Here is a 25,936-nt window from a genome sequence, read left to right as displayed (position 1 = left end):
AGTCAGGCCCCTCTAAAGTCTGAAGAATAATAAACTGGCCCTTTAAAAAGTTTGGGGACCCCTGCTTCAAAAACCATGTTCATGGTTGGAAGTGCACCAAAGACTGGAATGCAGTCAGGAAAAAAGGGGAAACTGGAGGCACACAGGGAACGGTGTGTGGAGGTGGCGGATGACAGGATGCGGAGGATCAAGGACCAGTGAAGATTTTATACCTAGTAAGCATTCACCCACACCACCCATATCAGGCTGATCACTAGGCAGATCCAAATCTGTTCCACATCAGGATTTTCACTGAAGATCTGTACTGTGGATTTTTAAGAGGTCAATAGTGGATATTGTACTTTATTTCTTGAAGCAAAACTCTGGTCTAAAACCGCAAGATGCAAATAAACAGTTCATCAAAAGATACAGTGCTCAAACCAGCCTTTGTTGCAGAAGCCTTTAATCCAGACATGTCACTTGCAGTATTTTTTTTTATGTTACGAAATGTCATGTCTGACGGCCAACATCATTCAACCCACTTAATCTGAGCCCAAGTCACCCTGTACCCACCACAGCAGCCAGTGACTGTACAGTGAAAGGAGAAACAGCAGTGTAATGAGCTCATCTGCCACTCTTGTTTCTCCTCCTATCAGCATGCTTGTCATTACATGAACCAACTGGCTCCTTGTACTGTTTCTCTCTCGCTCTCATACTCCACCCCTGCTAATACTAAGTCAAAGTCAGGTACTTACACAGCTTGCATTTAAAAAATACATTTAATGGTGTATTAATGAATACAAAGCTGGATTTTTGGGAGTCTTGTATCTGCCTGGAGGTTGGCTTTACCATTTCTCTGCTTTTCACATACAGCAGGTTTGGGTATTTGCAGTTGTCACACCAGCGAGTCCAGCAAGACATGGTAGGACAACATTCCAAAGCATTTCTGAAAAGGAGACCAGGGAAATGTTCACTTTACAAACCAGATGCACCAACCATGATGCTGTCACCTTCATTTACATGAGCAAAGCGCTCAGGTGCTTGCTTCAGTAAAAACAAACGACATATACATTTAGAACCACAGTTTTAGTAGTTGAAAAGTCCATTCATAAAACTTTTATTCCACTTACATCAACTTATTACACATGTTCTTTAACAATTATGCTTGGATTGTTCATGAAAATTTCATAAGACATTAAACAAAGCTAGCCATCATCTCAAGTTATTTCCCCTGCTAACTATATTGTATTGTATTTTTACAGCCACATGCATGTTAGGCAAGTATCAAAAACAAAAAATAAAACTAAAAGTTAAATATATGGGTTTTCTTTTTTCTGCTGTGCTTGATATATATAGTGACTTAATGGATACCAAGCATGTACGTATCTTTATGCATCAAGTACTTCTCTTTTTTTTTTGATCTTAGGTCGTTTTGAACAATTTAAATACAAATAAAATGGAGAATAGCAACAAACAAAAGCAAACGTTAGCTAAACTGTGAGGAGAATGGAATGTGAACCGTTTCGCACTCGTGATTTTGATTGGCTATCACAGGAATCACTCAATGAATATGTATGGCTGTGCTAAAGGGAGGAGTTTATGGTCTCCACCCACAGCGCTAACCAAATGCTCCCCCCGCCCCCTTTTTTTGGAGTTACAGCAATACACAAGTTGGTCACCTTGTTTAAATATGGGAATTTGTTTAAACATTGGGCCCTGTGGTAACCTACAATGTACCAGAAGTACTGTGCCAAACATTTAAAACCTGTATAAAAATTCCATATTCCCCATATTGGTCACATTATGAGGTTGGAAAAAAAAATAATTGACTCCCCAAAATGTTAACTGGCCCTACTCCCTATTTAACACAAAACCACATGGGAAATATAGAAATCCAAATAGAAGTAACATAAACCTTTCATAATTGTAAACAAAAAAAAAAAAAATAAAATAAAAAAAATAAACCTATGTGTGGGACAGTAAGGATGACAATGGTCTATTGTGGAAATTTTAGAATGAGGCAGACAGAAAAGGAAGGCCGATTAATTCTCTCCGGGGCAGTCTCCTGCTTCGCCTTCATCTCCTTGAGTGTCTGATGTCCACAACTGGAAGAAAAGAAAAGAAAGTTCAGTGTATTTTTAAAATTGCTTCCAATTTAACCAAACAGTGTCCGTACACATTGCTGACTCTTAGGGCTCGTTCACACCATGGTGCGGAGACATCAGTTTTTCTGCAAGGGCACAACAAAATCAATTGTTCTCTATGTGCCCTGTTCACACCACAACTCTGGTACCACATGCAGATTTCTTTTTCTGCGCAGGAAACTGCACATATGGTGTGAAAAAAGATCTAAAGTCAAGCTGTCAGATTCACTTAGCAAAAAGTGTTTTGTACACCTTAATGCATTCTCTGCATTAAGGCAATAAACACTTTGTTATCACCTGGCCCCCCTCCCCTCCCTTAAGCACTTACTCGAAAGTCTCTTGATCCAGCACTGTTCTATCTGCAGCAGCTCCTCTCTTTCACAGGAGGCTCCAACAGAAGCAGGACTCACTGGCTCCTGCTGCTATCAAACAAATCCTGTGAGGAGAGAGCAGGGGGGCATGGCCGAGCCGCATTGTGCGGAGTCCATGGATGCACACAGATTACAATTAAACCTATCCCACCTTCTGATGCCAAACTTCACTTTCTCCCTGTCTGCTGTCTTGCGGGTACCTGGTTTTGACACTTCCACTTGGATGGACTAGGCCTCCTTTCCTGGATGGACTAGGCCTCCTTTCCTGGATTGACTAGGCCTCCTTTCCTGGATTGACTAGGCCTCCTTTCCTGGATTGACTAGGCCTCCTTTCCTGGATTGACTAGGCCTCCTTTCCTGGATTGACTAGGCCTCCTTTCCTGGATTGACTAGGCCTCCTTTCCTGGATTGACTAGGCCTCCTTTCCTGGATTGACTAGGCCTCCTTTCCTGGATTGACTAGGCCTCCTTTCCTGGATTGACTAGGCCTCCTTTCCTGGATTGACTAGGCCTCCTTTCCTGGATTGACTAGGCCTCCTTTCCTGGATTGACTAGGCCTCCTTTCCTGGATTGACTAGGCCTCCTTTCCTGGATTGACTAGGCCTCCTTTCCTGGATTGACTAGGCCTCCTTTCCTGGATTGACTAGGCCTCCTTTCCTGGATTGACTAGGCCTCCTTTCCTGGATTGACTAGGCCTCCTTTCCTGGATTGACTAGGCCTCCTTTCCTGGATTGACTAGGCCTCCTTTCCTGGATTGACTAGGCCTCCTTTCCTGGATTGACTAGGCCTCCTTTCCTGGATTGACTAGGCCTCCTTTCCTGGATTGACTAGGCCTCCTTTCCTGGATTGACTAGGCCTCCTTTCCTGGATTGACTAGGCCTCCTTTCCTGGATTGACTAGGCCTCCTTTCCTGGATTGACTAGGCCTCCTTTCCTGGATTGACTAGGCCTCCTTTCCTGGATTGACTAGGCCTCCTTTCCTGCAGTCTTGTGGGACAGGTCCCAGGAGACTGCAAGACCATTCACAATGTGCAGCACAGCTCACAAGCTGTCCAGCTGGGTGCCCACAGTTGGGATGCTGGGGACAGGTATGTTTATTAAAAGTCAGCAGCTACAGTGTTTGTAGCTGCTGACTTTTAATAGAACACAAAAATGACTGGAGCTCCTGTTTAATGAGTATTTAACCCTTGCAGTGCTGGGGGGGGGGGTGTCAATGGGTCTTGCCTGTAGTGCGGCTTTAAGGCCCAAGATTCATTTTTGGGAATTAGCTATTCTGGCTTTTCAAATTTTCCATTTACAGCATATGCATCTACAGCAACTATTGGATGACTATATACAATGCCTTCTTTTCAGCATTTTTCAGTATTACCAAGCAAAGCTCTAGTTTTTTTTTCTTTTTAACCTTTTAGGTCCTTGTGTCTGCCGTCTGTCTATGAGGTAACAAAGTTCTTACATCTTATAGCACCAAAATCTGCTGTGGATCAAGCATGAGGTCACTGTAGACACATTTATTCATAGGGATACTGGTGGAGTAATCGGCTATCAGTTGATTATCAGCTAAGTCACTGAAGTAAAAAGGGATATGGAATGAATGCAGATTTTCAAAGATTTGCTAAAAGTGCAGAGTATGCAAAATATGGAGAAGAACTAGAGCAGAGGTTGGCCAAGCATTACAGCTGGGAGGGAAAACTGCATTCCTTTAGGGGTTAAATCTACGCACAAGATAAGCAGTGCACCAGCAATGTCTCTCCGAGGCCCCAGTGCTCGGCCCTCCTCGTTTTCTAGCACTGCAGCCATGTGACAGTTCTACTTTTATAAGAATAGGTCCCATGATCTTGGAAAACTGGAAAAGCTGAAATGTGATATTTGCAACGACGATAACAGATGTGCTGATAGTAGATATACGAGACGCCGCTCACCCTGCCCAATCAATGCAGGTGTATGTAACAGCCTCAGCCAGCATTGCTCCACTGACAACACCTCTGATCCATTTCATTCTGCCCACCTAGGCTTAGTCAGAGGTCTTGACCTCTGACTAAACCCCCAGTGGGTGGTGTGAAATGCAGCAGGGGGTATGGTCAGTGGAGCAATGCTGGCTGAGGCCATTACATACACCTACATTGATTGAGCTGGGTGAGCAGCGTCTCATACTTCTATCAGCACCTTTGGATGAGTGAAACTTGACGCTAGCACCCATATGCCTGAGTTGCAGCAGGGAAGCACATTCCACTTCTGGCTTGGAGTGGCACCATAAGGCTTTGCAGGTCGCCAAAATACATAAAAAAAACAAAAAAAAACAAAAAAACAAACAAAACAGACTTTTCACCCCATATGAATCTCCTTCATTGTGACTCCTGAACAATTTAAAGGGCACGTCTAGAAAGTGGGGAAGGGATAGAAACGCCATTGGCTGTTTGCTGCTAGCCAGTGCTCAGGAAGATTTTCACTTGCTTACTACCCTGGTCACAACGGTGTTACCAAGCAGGAATGAAGAAAAATTGCAACAAGGAACACAGACAGCCAATATATTGTGTGGTAAAAACATCATCAGATGTATGCTGTATGGGCCATTAACCACTTTCCCTCCAGAGGATTTACCCCCCTTTCTGATGGGCCATTTTTTACATTACGGAGCTGCGTTACTTTAACCGACAATTGCGCTGTCATACAACACTGAAAATTAAATTTACGTCTTTTTCCCCCCACAAACAGAGCTTTCTTTCGATGGTATTTGCTCGCCTGTGCGTTTATTTTTTGTGCTGTAAACAAAAAAAGCCTGACAATTGAGAAAAATATATATTTTTGACTTTACTATTAAACACGTCCAGTTAAAAAAAAAATTCTTTAAAAAAAAAAAAAAAAAAAATCAAAATTTCTTCAAAAATTTAGGCCAAAGTTTATTCTGCTACAAGTCTTTTGCTACAAAAAAAAAAAAAAAAAAAAAAAAATCCCAATACATGTAAATTGGTTTACATGAAAGTTATAGCTTTCACAAATGGCGGTATAGATAATGGAATTTTGTTTTTTAACACTAGTAATGGCGGTGATCAGCGGCTTATAGCGGGACTGCGGCGGGCATTCTGACACTGGGGGGAATGGACTTGTTGTCACTAACATCCCCAATGACACCAATACAGTGATCAGTGTTAATAAAAAGCACCGACGACTAATGGCACTGGGCAGGAAGGGGTTAACATCTAGGTCGGTCGATCAAACGGTTAACTGTGTGCCATTTCACCGTATTGGCTGTGCGTGTGTTCACTGTAAGCACATTGCTTTGTATGGCTCTGCTATGCAGAACCACACAAAGCAGCGTGCAGGAGCTGACAGGGGAGAGATCTGTGTTTATACACAGGTCTCTCCCCCATCGGATATTATTATACAGGATTTATATAGTGCCAACAGTTTGCGCAGCGCTTTACAATATAAGGGAGACAATACAATTACAATACATTTCAGTACAGAAGGAATGTGAGGGCCCTGCTCGTGGAGCTTACAATCTAAAGATATGCTCAGCGTTCACCGGGTGCTGGCGAGTTATCATCGGCCGGGACCCCGTGATTGACAGCTGAGGCCACGAATGGCGGCACGGGTAGGGCATGCGCCCCCCTACCCGGAACTGCAAAATATCACACACACATACGTGATTTTGCGCACCCGTGCCGCCCTGTAGCAGTATTTCTGCTATAGGGCGGAGTGGAACCGATTAAAAGGGTATTTCCTGAAAGAAATTCCCTGCTTTATTGAGAACCCTCCATTTAGGAACATGAAGAGCTGCCACAGACCCTTGACACAGTCAGCGCCTCATCTTCAGCTTTCATCAAATCTTTTCCACATTGATTCAACGCAAATTTAGAGTACTGCAATCCCAGATTTTACCAGCAGGGAGTGTTGCAAGTAAAATCTGTAAACACAAATCTTAATCCAGAAAGAAAAATTGAACATGCAATAGCTAATATAGAACATGAAAGCTGAAGTCCAATAAAACACACATAAGATTCATCTATCGGGGGGAGAGGGGTGAGCCCCTACTTAGAGTTAAAGAATGCAGGGGTGCTCCCCCACCCCCAGCTTAAAATGCACATATAATCTCCCAGGAATTTTGTTGAAATAAATGGTCAGACACCAGGGTCTTGAACACCGCACTGAGCTTGGTATACTCTCTACACAATGTCATTTCTTTACAATCTAATGTATACTTACTGTCAAATTGTCTCTCAGTAATTGCATTATTAATGTGCTGTCTTTGTATGATTCTTCGCTCAGGGTATCGAGTTCGGCAATAGCTTCATCAAAAGCCTAAAAGAAAGAAGTTGGTTATAGCCAGGAACCATTAAAATGTGCCATACATCAGTAACAAGTAATCTTGGGATGATCTTACGGTTTTTGCCAGAGAGCATGCCTTTTCCGGGGAGTTCAGGATCTCGTAATAGAAGACCGAGAAGTTCAGAGCCAGGCCCAGCCTTATAGGATGTGTTGGCTGCATCTCCATTTTGCTGATGTCGAAAGCATCCTGGTATGCCTGCTGAGACTGCTCCACAATTGCTGCAATGACAAGGGTAAACGTGCAATGCGTCAGTACTAAAACCGGTTTCTCATTTCCAATTCCTACATGGATGGCAACGCAATCAGATTCCCTGCATCAGGTTTGTAATGTGGAGAGAATCGGATTTGCTATAATGGGTCTTTCAGAGGGGCCAATGTGTTAATAAAAGGGGACCTTTCAGTCACACAAGTCTGTAAGAGTACATTCTTTATAGCTTATAGGTCACAACACAGCAAAAGTAGAATGTTAAGCACTGCACTCTGGCAATAAAAAGCCATCCTCAAGCTCCAGTCCAGTCACTTACTACTACTGACCACCGATCACATTTATGATGCTTTACAACTAAATATTTAGATTCTGTGAAATGCCGGCTGTGGCCGTTTCCTTATGCAATTATAGCTCAGAAACCCAGTAAGCAGACACAGTAGATCTAGAAATAATCTAGTAACCAGTTAGAAGTGATCCATCACTGGTCAGACAGTAATTTGAAATGAAATTGGTGGCTGGCATGGGTCTGGCATCACCCTGACTGAACACGCCTTCAGGAGGAAGCTAGGTGTTTATGGTCAACGGATATAGCCAATAATAAAAAGGCACATGAAGACCAGTTCCCCATCGGCTCCTTTGAGTCATACATATGTGTAATAAAGTTTAAGGTGTCTATTGTGAACTTTAACAGGGTTTCTATTTTATAAAACACATTTTATGCAATGAAGCCTTTAGCTCAGAAAATGTTTATGCGGAATGGCATCATGATAATATCTAAAAGAGAACCGCAAAGTTCACTCTGACCGTCCTGATCAGAAAGGTTATCCATAATGAAAGAAATGGTAAATCCAACGTTTTGATTTGCCAGCAGAACAGGAAGAAAGGTGAAATCTTTCAATGGAGACACTTGTTCCTGTGAAAAACAGTCTAAAGCTAGCCATATATGTTTAGATTTCTCTCGTTCAGCCCTGTGGTGGAATTAGATAAATCTATCGATTTCCTCACCCCCTTTAACCCCCTGGCTCCGGCGCCTCCCAGCCCTTTAAGGGTTTCAGAAGCCAGGAGGCCGAGCGGGGTTTTAGGGTCATGTGACCGCCGTGATTCGCCGTCACATGATCGGAAAAGGTTCCAATCGAAAGAGGAGATCGGGACCTTTCCGTGAGTACCAGACGTGTGCTGGGAGTGTGCAGGGCGCATGCTCTCAGCATGGGTTTTTTTTATTGCACACAAATGTGCGGCCGCTCGGTGTTTAGGTGCAGACGCTGGGAGGCTGCACACTTGTGTGCGGCTGGCGTGAAGAGGTTAAACAGCGTTTGTGAATTTCATAAAATGTATGTAAAAGGAATATTGCACTGCAGGCAGTGAACATCTGCCCCATTTGCGCTTAAAGTGGTTGTACAGGCTCAAGGTTTTGTTTTTTTTTACCTTCATGCATACCATGTGCGAAGGTAAAAAACCATCTGTGTTCAGCTCCCGTCCAACCGCGCTACTTAACAGAGCCCCACCTCAGGGATGTTTGATTTGTATCGCCTGATTCCCGGAACATCTAGTTCTGGGCATTGGGGCAGGTAGTTTTTTTTTTCTACCTTTAGCCCTGCTGAGGGCAAGCAGTGGGCTCACCTGTCAGGTGGAAGCATTGGGGCTGCAGTGCTGCTGCTCGATTGCTTCCACACAATGCAAGCCTCTCTCCCCCCCGTGAGGTCTCCCGGGCTCCGCTTGCACAATTGCAGGCCTGGGACCGGCTCACCGCCGTCGGCTGGAGGGAAGGGAGGAAAGCGGACACATCCGCTCCCCACCCCTTGTCCTGACCCGGAAGTGATGTTATGTCACTTCCGGATCTCCGTTGAGAGATTCCTGGCCATGGAAGCTGGCAAAGAATGTAATGCAGTGCTATGTGCACCGCATTACATTCAGTGGAGCCTGGATGCTTCAATAAAGAGAACCTGTCACAAAAAAAAAAAAAAAAAATAAATCACTTAGTGGACTTTGTCCCCTAGGTGATGGAAAAAAAAAGGCTAACAAAAAAAACCTTTTTTTTCCTTAATTGTAAAAGATGAAAGTTACACCCAAGCACATACCATCCCCCCCAAAAAATTGAGGACCCCCACATATGTGCACGTACAAACGTAGAAGCACAGGCTGGGGTGCCTACACACAAACGTTGATTGCGAAACACATGTCAAATATCGCCGTGCATGCCAAAATGAGAACAATGATTCTAGCACCACACCTCCGTAACCCTAAACTGATGACCTATAAGGAGCTTTAAATGTGTCGACCTATAGAAAATATATTGAAGTTCGTCGCCATTTCACGAGCATGCACAAATTTAAGGTTTGACAAGTTGGATATCTATTTACTCGGTGCAACCTCGTCTTTTATAGTGTACAAAAAATTAGGGTCATTTATTCCTTTTTTGTGCCCTAAAATTAACTATGCGACATAAAAATTGGAACACTATTTTCTCTAGGGTCTCTGCTTTCAGAAAATATATGCTAGGGGGTTTTATGTAATCTTCAGGTCTAAAATGATTTTTTAAACTTGTGCAAAAAAATGCAAAAAACAGCTATGGCAGCGAAAGGGATAAAGAATATGCCCTGAGCCAACCTTTCCTGAGGAGCAGCCAATCGCTGCTCATTACATTGCAAAATATCTCCTCTCCCAGCTAGTCCCCAGGTACTGGAGAGAGGCAGGGAGGGGAGGAGGAGATTAACAGCACACTGTTAAAATGATTACATGTTTAAGTCGCCATAAAGAACCTTTTGTTTTTTTAAAAGCTCCAGACATTCCTAATATCACCTCCGAAATAATTACAGTTTTGGTTAAAATTTATTTTATTTTTTATCTGAACAAGTAGATTGTCATGAAGGACAAGTAGATTGGGGCACAGATTTAGTCCCTAGACAAGCAGTTTTTAAAAAAATTCCCACACCCCTGCATCTAGATCCAGAATGTGCACAAGAGCCTTGGTTCTCCAGGGACTCCCTCACTGGTTGAGACAGCAGTGGGAGCCAATGAGGAGGGGCAGGGCCAAGCGCTGGCTGTGTGTGAATTGAAAGAGCAAAAGCTCAGGAGCAAGCTTGCTTGGGTGTCACCATAGCAAGCTGCTTGCTCTGGGTAGGAGGGAGGGGGGGAACCTAGAAGAGGAAGATCGGGGCTGCTGTGTGCAAAACCATTGCACAGCACAGGTAAGTAGAACAGATTATGAAATTTTTTTTTTTAAAAAATTGCCTTTAACATCACTTTAAGCAAGCCAAACATGGATTGAAATTAGGCTGGTTTAGCAGGGACAGAACGAATATCTAGCCATCTATGGGCAGATTGCCTGTATCCAAATTAATCCACACTATTACAGATCCATCACTGTGCAGAAATGGTGTATTTTAGAAGATATTCCCAGCTGCACTTTGGCATATATTTTTGAGACACACCGTTTCTCGAGATGAAATGGAAGAGTGCTACAACGTGTATATAGTACATTTTAGCTGTAAGAGCTAAAGCTATAGTGCATGAAAATACGCATTTAAAATGTATCTGGATATGCACACATGCATGCACTTCCAAGAGAAATGTGGGGAAGTTACAACTATTTCCACTATCTCCAGGATAATACAGTATTTACAGAAGAAAAAAAAAAAAGTATAATGACCTGGCCATGTGATGATTAGCCAGGGCTACCACGTGGTCTGTATGATGTGACAAATGCCACAATAATAATTTACTGATCACTACAAAAATTAGCTCCTCTCACACTTCTGAGCCAGATGACGTCCAGCGTCATCCAGCCCCATCCCCCTTCAGGCTGTCAGCAACCCACCCCTTTAATTCACTGCACTACAGCGATTCCAGTCACAGCAACTCTACATTGAATGTTTGCATTACCCTCTGGTCCCAGCCTATGCAGCTGTCCACATGCATGCTCAAAATCTGTACAAATCCTCCAACAAACCAACCCATGGCTCTTGAGCAGTGTACTCTATAGAAAAGGCATATAATGCCTTCTGGGTCTATAATGGGCTTTATTTCCAAGTTCTTCTTACAGGTTGCTTAGGAAGTCTAGTTATAAACTGAACAGACCAGACTTTAGCAGACACACTATACAGTTTCAGATCATTTGGGTCACAAATACTATATCCAGGAGTCCCAAAAAAAGACCCTAGCTCATGTTCTGGCAGGGGATGATCATACAGCTTTTAACTGGAAGAGCAAAAAGCTGCATCACGAGGATCAAAATCAATACAAGAACATTTTAAAAAATAAAATAAATTTACAGGCATTTTTTTTAAGAAATAGTTTTATATCTACCTTTTTATTAGCTTAACCTGCTTTCAAAGGGAATCACTCCTTGCAGCTCTAATAGCTCCCTTCCTTCAATTCACAGATTTAAAATATTTTAAGCATTTTACGTAATACATTGGCCACTATGAAAAATAACATCTGTATGTATGAAAAGCAGCGGAAAGTTGCTATTTTGCTGTCTCCTTGGTCCAAAAAAAAAAAAAAAAAAAAAGAAGAAGAAGGAGATACACACACAATACATATGCAAGCTGCTGATTGGAGTGCAAGTGGAATTAGGCCCATTCACACCAGTGTAATCATTGAGTAAAGGCAATCAGATTTATATGGGCTGTCCAATGCACCAAAACTAATCAGAGAATGCTCCTGCAGCGTTTTCTCTTGTGCACTAACACGCAGTAGTGTTTTACCACAAGTTCTAACACAGGTGTATTTACAACAAATGGCATTACAAAGCACCAATGCAAAAAGCATATACCAGTAGATAATCGACCTAATAAACGTTACTCTGTGTGTATCATCAGCATAAGGTCAGGAAGTTGGCAGAGCAGCAACAGTGTGACTTAAACCAAATCAAAAAGCAAATATTAAATCTTTTATATATTAAGCCTTAAGATTTATAACTTCAGAACTTCCAAGTCAGTTTTAAAAAAATGCTAGGCTTTTCAGCAGAAGGGTACTTTGCATGTCTCCAGTGCGCAAAAACAAAAAAAAAAAATTCCAGAAAACACACCACTACCTCCTCAACAATTTAATAAATGATCAGTGCATCATGGACTGCTGAAGGCACACTGAAGAAGATGGCTATGCCAGCAGAGAGACTGCCGATAGCGCTGACTTATCAATTTGTTACTGGATTCACGGACAAGTAGGTGATTTTCTGCTTTGGACTAGACATTCAAATTCTCTGATTTGCCAGTTATGGCTGGTTCCCTTTACAAAATGACAGTCGGAGAAATCAGTTGGCAAAAGACATCCTTTATAGATTATTAACTAACAGGCTCATTTTAGTATAACAGTGCAAAAAGCCAGTACAATCTAGTAATCAGAGGTGGGCTTTCACAGATCAAGACTATCAGTAATTGTTTGGTGGCTGACTTGGGGTTCACTGTATGTCACGTTGTTTTTGAATAAGCCTTTAGGCAGCTAGGTCCTAACCATCAATATTAGTTTACATTATTATTATAGATTTATAAAAAGCAAACGTAGACCAATTCCCTGCAGGCTTCTCTTAGCCACACACTGGTAACAAGGAATCCTAGCTCCTCGGGGCCCTTTAGATGCAGATAACCAAGCTACTGAACAAGGGTTTACATATATTTGTAATTTAATTTGGCAGCACATTCCACTTAAAAAGTATACAAAAAAGAAAAAGTTAAAGTACTTTTCTTGTCATCTCCGCAAGCTACTTCAGCCAAGTAACGGTAGTAGTCTCCCTTCATTTTCAAGTAGAAGACTTTGCTCTCTGCTTGGGATGCGTTGGGAATCAAGTATTTGTCCAGAAGACACTAAAAAGGGAAAAAAAAAAAATGTGTATTATATTTACATGCACAGTAAAAATCTGATGCTTTAGCTTACTTTAGTAAAGCAGGGTTCAAATGAACACCTAACATTTCCAGATGATTGCTTGTTTTCACTGTTGATTTCAGCAGCCTATTTAAAATAAATAAGCTGTAATGGCCCAAAAGGCATCAGTGACAGTAACAGCAATTCCTGGCATTGGTGTTAGTGCCCCCAGCAGTGGTGTCCGTGACCATAATAACCACCACAAAGTGGCAAACCAGTTAACTCCCTTCTTAGCCCCCTTCCTGCAGTAACTGTGTGTAGGAGTGCGGTTAACCCCCAACTCCACAACTGTGGTCAGTGTCCAGGGTTTTTTATTTTATTTCAGGTACTTATATAGCGCTGTCAATTTACACAGCGCTTTACATATATATTGTACAGTCACATCAGTCCCTAACCCTCAAGAGGTGTACAATCTAAGGTCCCTAACTCACATTCATACATACACATACTAGGGACAATTTAGACAGGATACAATTCACCTACCAGCATGTCTTTGGAGGTGGGAGGAAACCCACGCAGGCACAGGGAGAACATACAAACTCCAGGCAGGAGGTGCCGTAACTGGGAATCGAACTGACGACCCTAGTGCTGCCAGGCGGAAGTGCTAACCATTTAGCCACTGTGCTGCCCCCACTGTTTACTTACCAGATTACAGGTTCCTGCACTGCTCTCTCCCTGACATCAGCCCAGGTGTATATATCTACTGCCAGGCAGGGATCACTATGCCTGATAGTACTGGCTTCACCTCAGTGCCAGGTACAGGAATACAAAGAGCATCCCAGCATCACGCTGCCACTCTGCAAAGCACCAAACACGTGGTGGGCTGCATAGAGCCGGAGGGACCAGTGTTTGTTACAGCACATTAAGCCTAATTGGACTTTCACATGCACAGAACAAAATCAGATGTTTTCCTTCTAAAAGGAGAAGCCCATTTGAGCTCACACCTTTTTACCCCTTTATAGTCCTATACCCCCCCCCCCTTCTTCCCCAACACAAGTTATGATTTTTGCTTGGAAACGCTTTAAAATACTTATTTTCTGGGTGAAATACTACACTGTCAGCAGTGCCTTGCCTTAGAAAAATGACAGCCACATGAGTCCTCACACACAGTTACAAAGGGAGTGTTTCAGAGCTGCTCTCTTACGGAGTGCAGATTATAGAGCGGTGGGTCCAATTCTAGTGCCTCCTAGACTGCAGTCAGATACTGCACAGCTGCTGTAACAGGAGCATGGGGTAATATTGAAAGGTTGTCAGTACAATGTCCACCTTACTGCATATCTACTTATCTAATTCTGTACCATCAACTAGGCTTTAAAGCCACAGGCAGGCCATACATACATAGACTTCAGTACAACCGGCCTGCCCATAGATGATGGAAATTCTGCTGGTTCCTGCGGAACGGATTGAATGTCAATCTGTCTATGGACAGCTTAGCTCTAGCCCACTTCTGACTTTTAAATTTGAAGTAGAGTGGGAATGGCCTAAAATATCTGTTGGGTTTTAACTGCGGTGTGTCCCTATTCAGGATATTCCCCCTTGTTTCCCATCTTGTAGACACCCTAAAATGGAGGGAGAATAAGGGAGGTTGAATTTACCTAGTGAAGAGTGCAATAAAAGTGTGGGTGCCCAAAATGCTTGGCTGCTGTAACCAGCACAATTCAACACTTCCCAGATTGGTCAGGTGCTGTCCACTCCTGCATGTTCCTATTGATCAGTAAGGCCTGCCATTATGACAACAAGCCAACTGGAATGGGCAGACAGGGCCAGCAGCACATGCTGCACTTGACTTGTAGCAGGCTAGGTGTTCAGAACCCAAGCACAGAAGAATGCATCTAAAAAGGTACGGCTGCATTGTACTTCTGCAGGCTTTTTAAAAGGTGGAAGAGGACACAGATTGATTTCTGATCGGACAGCTTTGCATCCCTCCATCCCAGCATGCATTAAACAAAAAAAAGTTTGTCTGGGCCTCCTTAATGGATTTTCCGGAAATATGCAGAAATACAAAAAAGGCCAGCAAGCAACAACTATTTCAGGTCTCATACTGCCACAACCATGCTGGAGGTGGAGAGGGACCTCCTCTTAGAGGAGATGAATGGCAAGAAAGTCTTGGTAGCGAATTGTACCCTGGCCCACCCCACTGTAATACAGAAGTCAACTTTGGGTGTGGTTCTTCAAATAGCAAAAAAAATAAGGAAAAAAAAAAAAAAAAAAAAAAAAAAAGCGCATTTACGACTCGAGTCATATTATGATTAAAAATTATCTGTCCCTTTCAATCTGCAGGGCTGTAATTTTCTGTAAAATGTGAGGCAATATGGCTACCCGAACGTGTTCCGTACATAGATGTGTACAGAATGCCCTGAAAATGTAATTTACTGCATGTGTGATTGGCTTACTGTTTTTTTCCAGAAGCTTGCACGAAGATACAAGTCATAATTTTAGCATCTCGTGCAACAAACATGGCATTTTTGGTGAGATACTCCCTATGGGAAATCACGTCCAAGGGGATGCAGACACTGTCATTTTCCTCATTAGTGCCCTGTAGCCGATTGATAATTATAAAACCACTCCTAAAAACAGATTCACTGCAACAAAGTTTGTTAAAGCCTTTGCAATGTACATAGATAACCCAGAGGGCAATGTTTCTTCTCTCTTAACAAAAGTGGAGTTGCTCTAAGTGTGGGCAATTAGGCATGCTATCAAGCTGAATAAAGTCTAGGAACGGGAGATACCGTATTTGCCGGCGTATAAGACGACTTTTTGACCCTTGAAAATCTTCTCAAAAGTCGGGGGTCGTCTTATACGCCGGTACACATGTTAGGGGGGCTGCGGCATTAAGTACAGGGGTTTGCAGGGGCTGATGTCTCTTACCTGGATCCAGTCCCACGACGATCCGGTCCAGGAAGCGCGGCGTCTCCTTCAGTTCGGCCACTGGATGTTCATGCGGCTGCTCGGCTCCGCCTCCTCACCGGTGATTGGCCGCCAGAACTGTAGCTCAGGAAAGGCACACAGGCGGCCAATCACCGGCGAGGGGGCGGAGCCGAGCGGCCCCGCGAAAATTGAGTGCCGGAGCAGCAGGTAAGTGTTCTGTGTAGAGGTGCTGCTGCAACCACATATGCTGGCTGCAGCAGCACCATACGAGAACAGGGTCAGCAAGTCTCAGTGGGAGGAATAGTGCCCCATCATTGGTGTCACTGATTCCAATGATGGGGCACTATTCCTCCCACTGACACCAACGATGGGGCACTATTCCTCCCCCCCACTGACACCAACGATGGGGCACTATTCCCCCCCCCCACTGACACCAACGATGGGGCACTATTCCACCCCCCACTGACACCAATGATGGGGCACTATTCCACCCCTCACTGACACCAATGATGGGACACCATTCCTCCCACTGACACCAATGATGGGGCACTATTCCTGCCACTGATACCAATGATGGGGCACCATTCCTGCCACTGATACCAATGATGGGGCACCTATTCCTCCCACTGACACCAATGATGGGGCACTATTCCTGCCACTGATACCAATGATGGAGCACTATTCCTCCACTGATACTAATGATAGGGCACTATTCCTGCCACTAATACCAATGATGGGGCACTATTCCTCCCACTGACATCAATGATGGGGCACTATTCCTCCCACTGACATCAATGATGGGGCACTATTCCTCCCACTGATACCAATGATGGGGCACTATTCCTCCCACTGACACCAATGATGGGGCACTATTCCTCCCACTGACACCAATGATGGAGCACTATTCCTCCACTGATACTAATGATAGGGCACTATTCCTGCCACTAATGCCAATGATGGGGCACTATTCCTGCCACTAATACCAATGATGGGGCACTATTCCTCCCACTGACATCAATGATGGGGCACTATTCCTCCCACTGATACCAATGATGGGGCACTATTCCTCCCACTGACATCAATGATGGGGCACTATTCCTCCCACTGATACCAATGATGGGGCACTATTCCTCCCACTGACACCAATGATGGGGCACTATTCCTCCCACTGACATCAATGATGGGGCACTATTCCTCCCACTGGTGTGCATTGGAAGAGGGGTAGTCTTATACGGCGAGTATAGCCCAAACACTACATTTTAGCAGGAAAAGTAGGGGGGTCGTCTTATACGCCCAGTCGTCTTATACGCCGGCAAATACGGTACATATCAGCTTAAATTGAGAACTACAGTCATAACCCAGCACTAGCATAAACTAGCACTTTCCGGATTTTTTCATGCTTTAGCTCATCACAATGTACTAACTGGTGGACATTAAAAGGCACTATCCCTCCCTCATATGTATTTGGTATTGACCATGCCTGCTTCTTTCAATCAATGCTATATATTCAGAGGAATGTTTCTGATTTGAGTTTATGTAGGGTCTTCAGTGGGTCACATGCTACCAAGCAGAAACATCACTCTCCTCACCGAGTACAATGTGTGCTTTATCCATGTTTGACAGATCTGATGTGTTTTTCTGGGGCATTTAAGCTATGTATATATGAACATGAACAATCTCTTTAAAACAGAAGACATCTACAGGTCTCCCATCACAAATCATAAAAACAAGGGGGTTTTGCTGGTTATTTTAGGATAGTAGGCTGAGCCATGAAAATCATTCAATCCTACCCCTTGGCCAACTGTATATACAAAACCACTGGATTAGAGTACAGATGTAGCAGCCTTAACAGGAGTAGTTTATGCCAGGCTGCAGACACCAGTTTTCAGGCTTCTTGACAGTGTATGGAAACAATGGCTTCTATGAAGCAGAGACTGGGAGCAACAAGAAGATATAACCCGACAAGTTATGGTAGTAGACCAAAATGGGAAAAAAAAAAAAAAAAAAAAAAGTCTTCCAAAGAACCAGTGTTAATCTACATTTTCAATCTACAATAGAGAAATAGAAATCATTTACCTTACTGCAAGAAATACATTAAGGTAAAAAAAAGTTAGCTTTAGTATCACTTTACCAGCTCACTGGATTTCAGATAGGACCTACAGGTGCGAGTAGCAGAGGTGTACAGGAAATGTGGTTTTATTTTGCCCAGACTTGCACTCACTGTCAATTCTACGAGGGGCTACGCCCAAATGGCCATGTCATTCATAGTTTCCTGTGAACAAATGTCCAAGGGTGCTGGTGAGTGCTCTCGTAGTTCATTGCATTTCCTGCACTTCAGCAACTGTCTGCCCATATAGGAGGCACAAGCAGACAGCTGTACCGAGTGTCTGCAGAAGTGTGCTTTGCACCGATGATCTGTCGATTGCAGGTGCAATGCTTTACAGGCAACCGTGTAAAAAAAAATAAATTCACTTTACCTGCAAAATAATGTGTTTATATTTTAAAGCAGAACTCCAGTTAGAATTTTCTTGTACAATGCAGTGGGGCTATGCTGAAAGAACTGGTCTTGTGCAGGAAGGATTAGCAGGTCAGGTAGGTATATCATCTTCGGTGTCCTCTCCCCTAGAACAAAACGAGCATTTGATCGGTGCAGTGCCGACACAGCCCCACTGCACAGGCCAAAAAAAAAAAAAAAACAATTCCTGGATTTCAACAAAAATATTTTAACAAAAATTGAACTTGGCCTTTAAACCAATCCGATCTAAAATTGTGGGGAGTTAACATCACAATGTATGCATTATCCGATTGTAGGCAAATCGGATAAAAATCCAACGAAAAGAAGATTTTTAAAAATGTTGGGGAGTTATTCCAGGTCCTAGTAAGAACATGCATATACAGAAGACCTATATCATTTTTAGGAGTCCGCTTGTAATCCCACACATGGAAGAATTTAAATTAGGACCCGAGTGTAGCTACAGTTTAACGGGTCATAGTTTTCATAGTTGAGCAGGTCGGAACTAAGGCTAAAAAGAAGAAAAAAAACAGAAAAAAAAAAAAAAGTGCTCCTTTTAACTAATAAGAGTTTTCTTTATTGTGTTTCTTGTGTCAGTCATATTGGTGGGTATGGTGAGGGAAGTCACAGAAAGGCTCCAACTGACAAAATTCTTTAGGTCCACTGATATAAGATTTCCTAAATTGCATACTGGCGTTTGACTGTCATACTAATTCCTTGAATTCAGTCCTTTGAGTCACTAGTATAGAACCAGTCTACTGTCAGTGCAGTCAGAAGGCCTGATCTTCATACTTGTTTAAATGAAGCTAAGAGGATAGAAATATGGACGTTGCCACTGTCAACTTGTTTCAAAGAAACAGGCCCCAGAGCGGTCATCTTGAGGTAGAATCCTTACTCCAGGAGGCACTGCCACAGAACAAATCATGCAGCCAGTGAATTCTAAAGGGCTCTATCACAGGGTTCTGCCTGCTGATTCTGTGGTGGTTTGCATGGTCAGCAGTGACTTGACCAGGTAGCAGCTGCTGGGGAGGTGGCTCGGCCTCCTGCATGCCTGCTTGTAGAGGGAATTTAAATGGAAATTCTTCTGCACTGTGCCACTCACCTCAATGGGGCGCAATGCGGTATCACCTGACAAACATGGAATGTCTTGTTGTATGGTGTTGTCTGGCAGCCATTGTATGGTTTTAACAGGCAGGTTAAAAACGTGCCTCAACCACCTGAATTTAATGCATCGACAAGCCCATGTGAACGGGGCCCAGTGTCTCCGTTATGCAACACTAGGTGGCCAAAATGTCTCACAAGGTAGAGTTATCAGGATCAGCATGGCAGCCCTGAAGTCTATACCTTGAAAACAAGTCAGCAAAGGAAGCTCACATATTTAGTCTTATGATTTCACTTTAAGAATCAGTGGCTCCATAGTAAAGCCTGGAAAGAAGTTAACATTTTCAGAATTAGGTTAGCAATGGCCGATTATCCACTTCCCCACACGTCTTTTTTTTCCCCAGGCTATTGAACTGTCTCCAATGACCAGAAAACAGCCTCCTTAAAACTGGATGAAGGTGCTCTATATCAAAGACTGGAAATATATTAGTAATATAGAAAGCAGTGTCAATAGTATTGAACCAAAAAAACCTTTAGTGCCTTTTCCCCTTGAATAATTTTAGTATAACCAGTGAAAAAAAAATGTTCCTGTTAATTGTGTTAGCAAATCGCTTTCCCTATGCAAGACTGTGGCCTGCCTATCATGCAGACCCCAAGGGGAATATCATCGTTCACACAACTGCATCCTGCAACAGACCGAGGAGAGATCAGAGGGCATAATGAAAGAGGAGGATGTCTTTCAAGTCAGCTGTGCGCTGGAAACTTTGCATCCTCCCTAACCTGTAGTTCCTCCATGCAAAGAGGAGATCAGCACATTCAGGGGTACTTCAGGGTGGGTTACATTTAGTGGTTACAGGAATAGCAGCTGTCTAGGAATAGCACTATGCTGCTGTTGTGTTGCTAGGAGGGTGCTTTCTCGGGGTTATGGGAAGCCATGAGTAGGAGTTGGCTGTGATGTGATAAATGGAGAACTAGTATGTCACCCGACACACCCAGTGACACATGCCCTCACAGCAAAGTGCTACCAACAATATGTCTACAAGGACTTTGGACTTCAAAAGGAGTAGACTGTTTAAATAAGACTTATGGAGTATTGCATCAGGTTTATATTTCACGTTTCTGTCATCCTGTGCACCGTGAATCAGTGTTTCACCAATTACCTTCATAGGACAGCGAGCGATTACCAAAATGGAAAAGATGCAGTTATGCATGGCAGCTAAATTTCTGCTGCCTGTTTATAGTGTCGTTTGGAAAGTTAAAGCATCTTCAGCACAAACTTTTTTTTTTAGTTTTTAGGGTAGAGTGAGGTAGGGTTACAAACTTATTTTGCTTCCTCTGGCCCTACTAGGTAGATTTTCCACTACTTCCTGTCAAGGTTAGTGGGGCAGGAAGAGAGGGAAACCTCCAAAAAAGGGAAAGGGGGGGGGGGGGGAAGTGTGGGAAAATCTCCCCAGACACCAGTATAAACATGAGTTAATCCTTTGCAAGTCTACAGAAAACTAAAAACATAAAAATAAAAACAAGCATTTCAGCTAGAATTGCTCAGTAAAACCCGACTGTTTTGGTATGGCTGAGCAAATCCGAGGAGGCCAGTGTAGCCTTTCATTGTCAAATCGAAGAACGTGCAACTGGTCCATGAAAAAGAAAAAAAAAAAAAAAAAAAAAAAAAAAAAAAAAAAAAGAAGAAGTGCCTTCTGGTTTGTCCACAGGACTAATAAGCTGCTGAATTCTATCTGGAAAACAGTGTGCCTTTATTGCTTTTGTTTGCTTTCTTGGAAGGCTGACCAACCTAAAAGTTCAGAAACTATATAAAAACGAATAGATTGTATAGCTATGGCCATACATGTGTCAGGCCAGATGTAAATAGGTTTATAGGTCTGACTTTACGGTCAGCCGAACTTCCAAACATTTACAAGAGATTGTAAAGGCTTTATTATTTTTAAATAAACATATTGTACTTACCTGCTCTGTGCAATGGTTTTGCACACAGCGGCCCCGATTTTCCTCTTCTGGGGTTCCCTGCCAACACCATCAGCTCCTCCCTTCTGACTGTTTCCATTGCAAGTCACTTGCTATAGGGGCACTCATGAGGGCTCAATCCGGAGCCAGGATGAGTATATAGACACAGCTCGGCCCTGCTCCCTCTTCTCACGATTTGACTGATAGCAGAAGGAGCCTGGAGACTTGTGCTGCTCTCAGCCAAGCTTGTGATAGCAGGGGAAGAGAACTAAAGCTGGGCACAGCACTGGATTGATACAGGACTTAGCTGTATGTATAATTTATTTTTTTTTTACATTTAACTTATCCCCAAAAGGATATTACATCCAAGTTGAATAAAATCAATTCTTGTAATTTAGCATAAATTGTCAACGGTGTTGTAAGAATACACTACTATGAAATATCTGCATGTCTGACACACGTGCTGGGCACCCAATCACCTATCCAGCACTTTCTGGAAATGTATAAATAGGAAGTGTAGTGTACTTAGTTGCCCTTTCACTGTTTAACCATCGAGATAGTGACCTAGTCTGACACTTTTCAGTTAAAGATAAGTAACAGAGATCGGTGAAATCTGTGACCATTATTAAAATATACGGCTGTAAATACACAAAACTCTAGAAATTGTACAGTAAAGCAGACCATAGATTATACATTTTTTTCCCTTCCACTATGGGTGGAAGGAAAGAAAATTGCTTGGTTTCCCCATCAACACAGTCAGTGTTGATGGGGTAATCCCTCCTGCAGCACTATTGTGAAGGGTGCCCAGAGCAGAACACAAGGATCACTGCTGGTGGCTATAGTCGTCGGCACCAATCACATTAAAAATAATCCGACAGCCTGGTTGTACGGAAGACAATCAGCCTGCCCATAGATTGATCAAACTTTGATCCATCTATGGCCAGCTTAAATGCAAAGCAACCTACTTTTCAGGAGGGAAATTGCAATGGATATTAACATACATCAAAGCCTCCATACTGGTGTATGGACACTTGATGTCATCAAGTCTAAAATGGTCTACAGCATTAGTTCAGAGCAAACCTTGGGTCGGGTCATGGTAATTTGAGAAAACCACCTTCATCTGTCCTGCAAGGGTTGAATGTGCATGAGCAGAACGCATTATCTAATCCTCCACTCCCCTGTTTCAGTGGTGGACAGTTTTCCAGCACAGGTTTTGCATCAGTCTTGACATCAGAAGATCTTAGACCAGGGGTCTCCAAACTATGGTCCTCCAGGTGTTGAGGAACTGCAAGTCCCATGAAGCCTTGCAAGACTCTTGACAGCCGCAGGCAGGACTCCCAGAGGCATGATGGGACTTTTAGTACTTCAACAGCTGGAGCACCATAGTTTGGAGACCCCTGCCTTAGACTGCCAGAGTACACTAGAGAAGAGGCTGTCGAGACCAGTCTAGCAGTGCAGAGGAACCTTCTGGAATGGAGGATCAGTAAGTGCTTTTCAAAGTCCCTGAAGCATACACTGTACAAGCAATTAAAACATACCATAAAAGGGGGCCACCTTACTGCAAGAGACCATTTTTACTTTTCCTTGCTTTCAGCTTTAAAAGCAGAACTAGAACCTGTCAGCTCAAACATGTGCTGCAGTACTTCAAGGCACTGGAAATAACAGTTCTTTAGTCCACATGTGAAGTCCCAAAATGCCTGTTCATCCTGCCAGTATATTCCACCTCATCCAGCTTCCTGTGATGGAGCATGCTTTGGTATGGCTTTTCAAGTCAAAGCAAAGTTGTCACCCTCATGTAGGCTGTGCCTGCTTACACCACAGTGGGATGAGACACTGCAGAGGGTAAGGTTTTCCGCATTGTCACTGTTGATTTGCCTATAGCTGGTCAATCAGCACCTGGACACATCTAAACCTGCGCACTGTTTTCTGCATTGACAGCACTGTTTGTTACTGAAACCCTCCCATTGAGCAGCAGTGTCTGGGAAGGGGGAGCATGTGAGGCACAAATGGAGGAGGATTTGGCTCACTCAAAAAAGGTAAAGATTTTTTTATTCTGAGGCTTATGCACGACAACTGGATTTTGGGACAGGTTAAAAAACGGTCACACACAGTGCCTTAAAAAAGTAATCATACCCCTTGAAATTCCTCACATTTTGTCATGTTACAACCAACAAATGTATTTTATTGGGATTTTATGTGATACACCAACAAAGTGGCACATAATTGTGAAGTGGAAGGAAAATGATAAATGGCTTTCTACAAATAAATATCTGAAAAGTGTGGAGTGCATTTGTATTCAGCCCCCTTTAATCTGATAACCCTAAAATCTAGTGGAACCAATTGCCTTCAGAAGTCATCTAATAAATAGAGCCCACTTGTGTGTAATTTAATATCAATATAAATATAAATACAGCCGGTCTGTAAAGCCCTCAGAGGTTTGTTAGAGAACATTAGTAAACAAACAGCAGAATGAAGGCCAAGGAACACACCAGACAGGTCGGGGATAAAGTTGTGCAGAAGTTTAAAGCAGGGTTTGGTTATAAAAAAAAAAAAAAAATATCCCAAGCTTTGAACATCTCACAGAGCACGGTTCAATCCCTCATCCGAAAATGGAAAGAGTATGGCACAACTGCAAACCTACCAAGACATGGCCGTGCACCTCAACTGACTCAGAGAAGTAGCCAAGAGGCCCATGGAAAATCTGGAGAAGCTGCAGAGATCCACAGCTCAGGTGGGAGAAACTATTAGTCATGCACTCCACAAATCTGGCCTTTATGAAAGAGTGGCAAGAAGAAAGCCATTGTTGAAATAAAGCCGTAAGTCGTCCCATTTGCAGGAAGCCATGTGGGGGACACAGCAAACATGTGGAAGAAGGTGCTCTGGTCAGGTGAGACCAAAATTGAACTTTTTGGCCTAAAAGCAAAACGCTATGTGTTGCGGAAAACTAACACTGCATATCACCCTGAACACACCATCCCCACCTGGAAACCTGGCGTTGGCAGCATCATGTTGTGGGGATACTTTTCAGTGGGGACAGGGAAGCTGGTAAGAGTCTGCAAAAGACTTGAGACTGGGGCAGAGGTTCACTTTCCAGCAGGACAACGACCCTAAACATACAGCCAGAGCTACAATGGAATGGTTTTCATCAAAGCATATTCATGTGTTAGAATGGCCCAGTCAAAGTCCAGACCTAAATCCGATTGAGAACCTGTGGCAAGACTTTAAAGTGCTGTTCACAGAGACACTCTCCGTCCAATCTGACAGAGCTTGAGCTATTTTGCAAAGTAGAATGGACAAACATTTCACTCTAGATGTGCAAAGCTGGTAGACATTTCCAAAAAGACTTGCAGCTGTAATTTCAGGAAAAAAAAAAAAAAGAATACTTTAAGGTACTGTAGGAGGCTTTAGACATGCTTAAAGTGATGAACACCCTCACCTTGCAGTACTGGGCTCAATTCCATCAAATACCATCTGTGTGGAGTTTGTATTCTTGAATTAACATGGGGTTCCTCTGGATGCTTCATTACACACACAGATAAGTTAACTTGCATCTGATCATATGGAGTATGAAAACCACTGACTGTCTATAGTAAGGTGGTCATCCGTAAACTATGACAAATGGGCAGATTCTAAAATAATTGTTTCGGCACTACATAGGATACAGACAATAATAAAACTGGGTATTGTAAGATTAAGAATTACCTTTTCGGATGAGTTAACCAGCCCATAAATCATTTGAGTCAAGATTTAGGCCTCTGTCACACGGGCAGTTGTTCTGCCGCACAGAGATCACTTGCATTTGTACATTGTATTCATCTGCGATTACATGCGGCTGTGCTTAGCTGCAGTAGTAAATTCTTGCCTTTGCAATGGTTAACTTATTTTTTTTTTGTACTGCAATTGTACCTGCATTTATGTACAGATAGCTGCAGTACAGCGCTCCTGGACACTGTCAACTTTATTTTTCCTAAACGCATAAAACCACATGTTATGAAAACGTTGCTAAACGCAGTGTGAATGGAGCCATAGGGATGCATTGTCTGCATTTAGCTGCGGTAAGTTACTCTAACCGCAGCTAAAAGCTGAAATCTACCCGCTCGTGTGAAAGGGGCCTTAGATATATCTGTGATAAAAAAAAAATGACCTATATATTATTTAATGCACACCAATCAAGCTTTACCCAAATCGAAAGACCCGATACACTGATCAGTTTTCAAAGTTTTTAATAACTGAAAGGACAGACAGAGCAACTACCCACAGGGTCAAAGCACTGACTGGGAACACTGGCCCTACTTCCTATATACAGAAGCCGAGCACCGATAACCTTTGTGATTGATGAAATCCAGCAACTCTGGTCAATGAAGACTCTCAGATCTGGAACCTTGTAGTATTCTTTCAGAGCAGGATACAAGTCTATACTCAGTCTGCTCTAAGATGCTAGCAAACCTCATTGAAAACATTTGATACCACAGCTTTTAAGCTTCCCTGCTATGCAAACAATGTGTACTTTTGTCCCACCAAAATGGGATGGATGTTGGCACTGTATGATACTTACAATGTAGCACTTCGGTTGTCTTAACACTGTTACTACCATTACAGGTTTGTTTT

General features: G+C 43.0%; 1 protein-coding gene across 1 annotated transcript in view; it reads right to left on the bottom strand.

Moving 5' to 3' along the window:
* Positions 1 to 1,046: 1,046 nt before the first annotated feature.
* YWHAZ (tyrosine 3-monooxygenase/tryptophan 5-monooxygenase activation protein zeta) overlaps positions 1,047 to 25,936 on the bottom strand; it is a 52,614-nt gene continuing 27,724 nt past the window's right edge. The window contains exons 3-6 of the mRNA XM_089684640.1: positions 12,707 to 12,830; positions 6,874 to 7,037; positions 6,696 to 6,791; positions 1,047 to 2,084 (exon numbers count right to left, since the gene is read on the bottom strand). Of these exons, the coding sequence (XP_089540766.1) occupies positions 2,022 to 2,084; positions 6,696 to 6,791; positions 6,874 to 7,037; positions 12,707 to 12,830 (447 nt within the window). The 3' untranslated portion in view covers positions 1,047 to 2,021. The remainder of the gene's footprint in view (positions 2,085 to 6,695; positions 6,792 to 6,873; positions 7,038 to 12,706; positions 12,831 to 25,936) is intronic.

This window comes from Staurois parvus, unplaced genomic scaffold (genome assembly GCF_062004578.1).
Source record: "Staurois parvus isolate SC_StPar_1 unplaced genomic scaffold, SC_StPar_1.0 ptg000351l, whole genome shotgun sequence".
NCBI classification, from domain to species: Eukaryota; Metazoa; Chordata; class Amphibia; order Anura; family Ranidae; genus Staurois; species Staurois parvus.
This window is presented reverse-complemented; position numbering and strand designations above follow the sequence as displayed.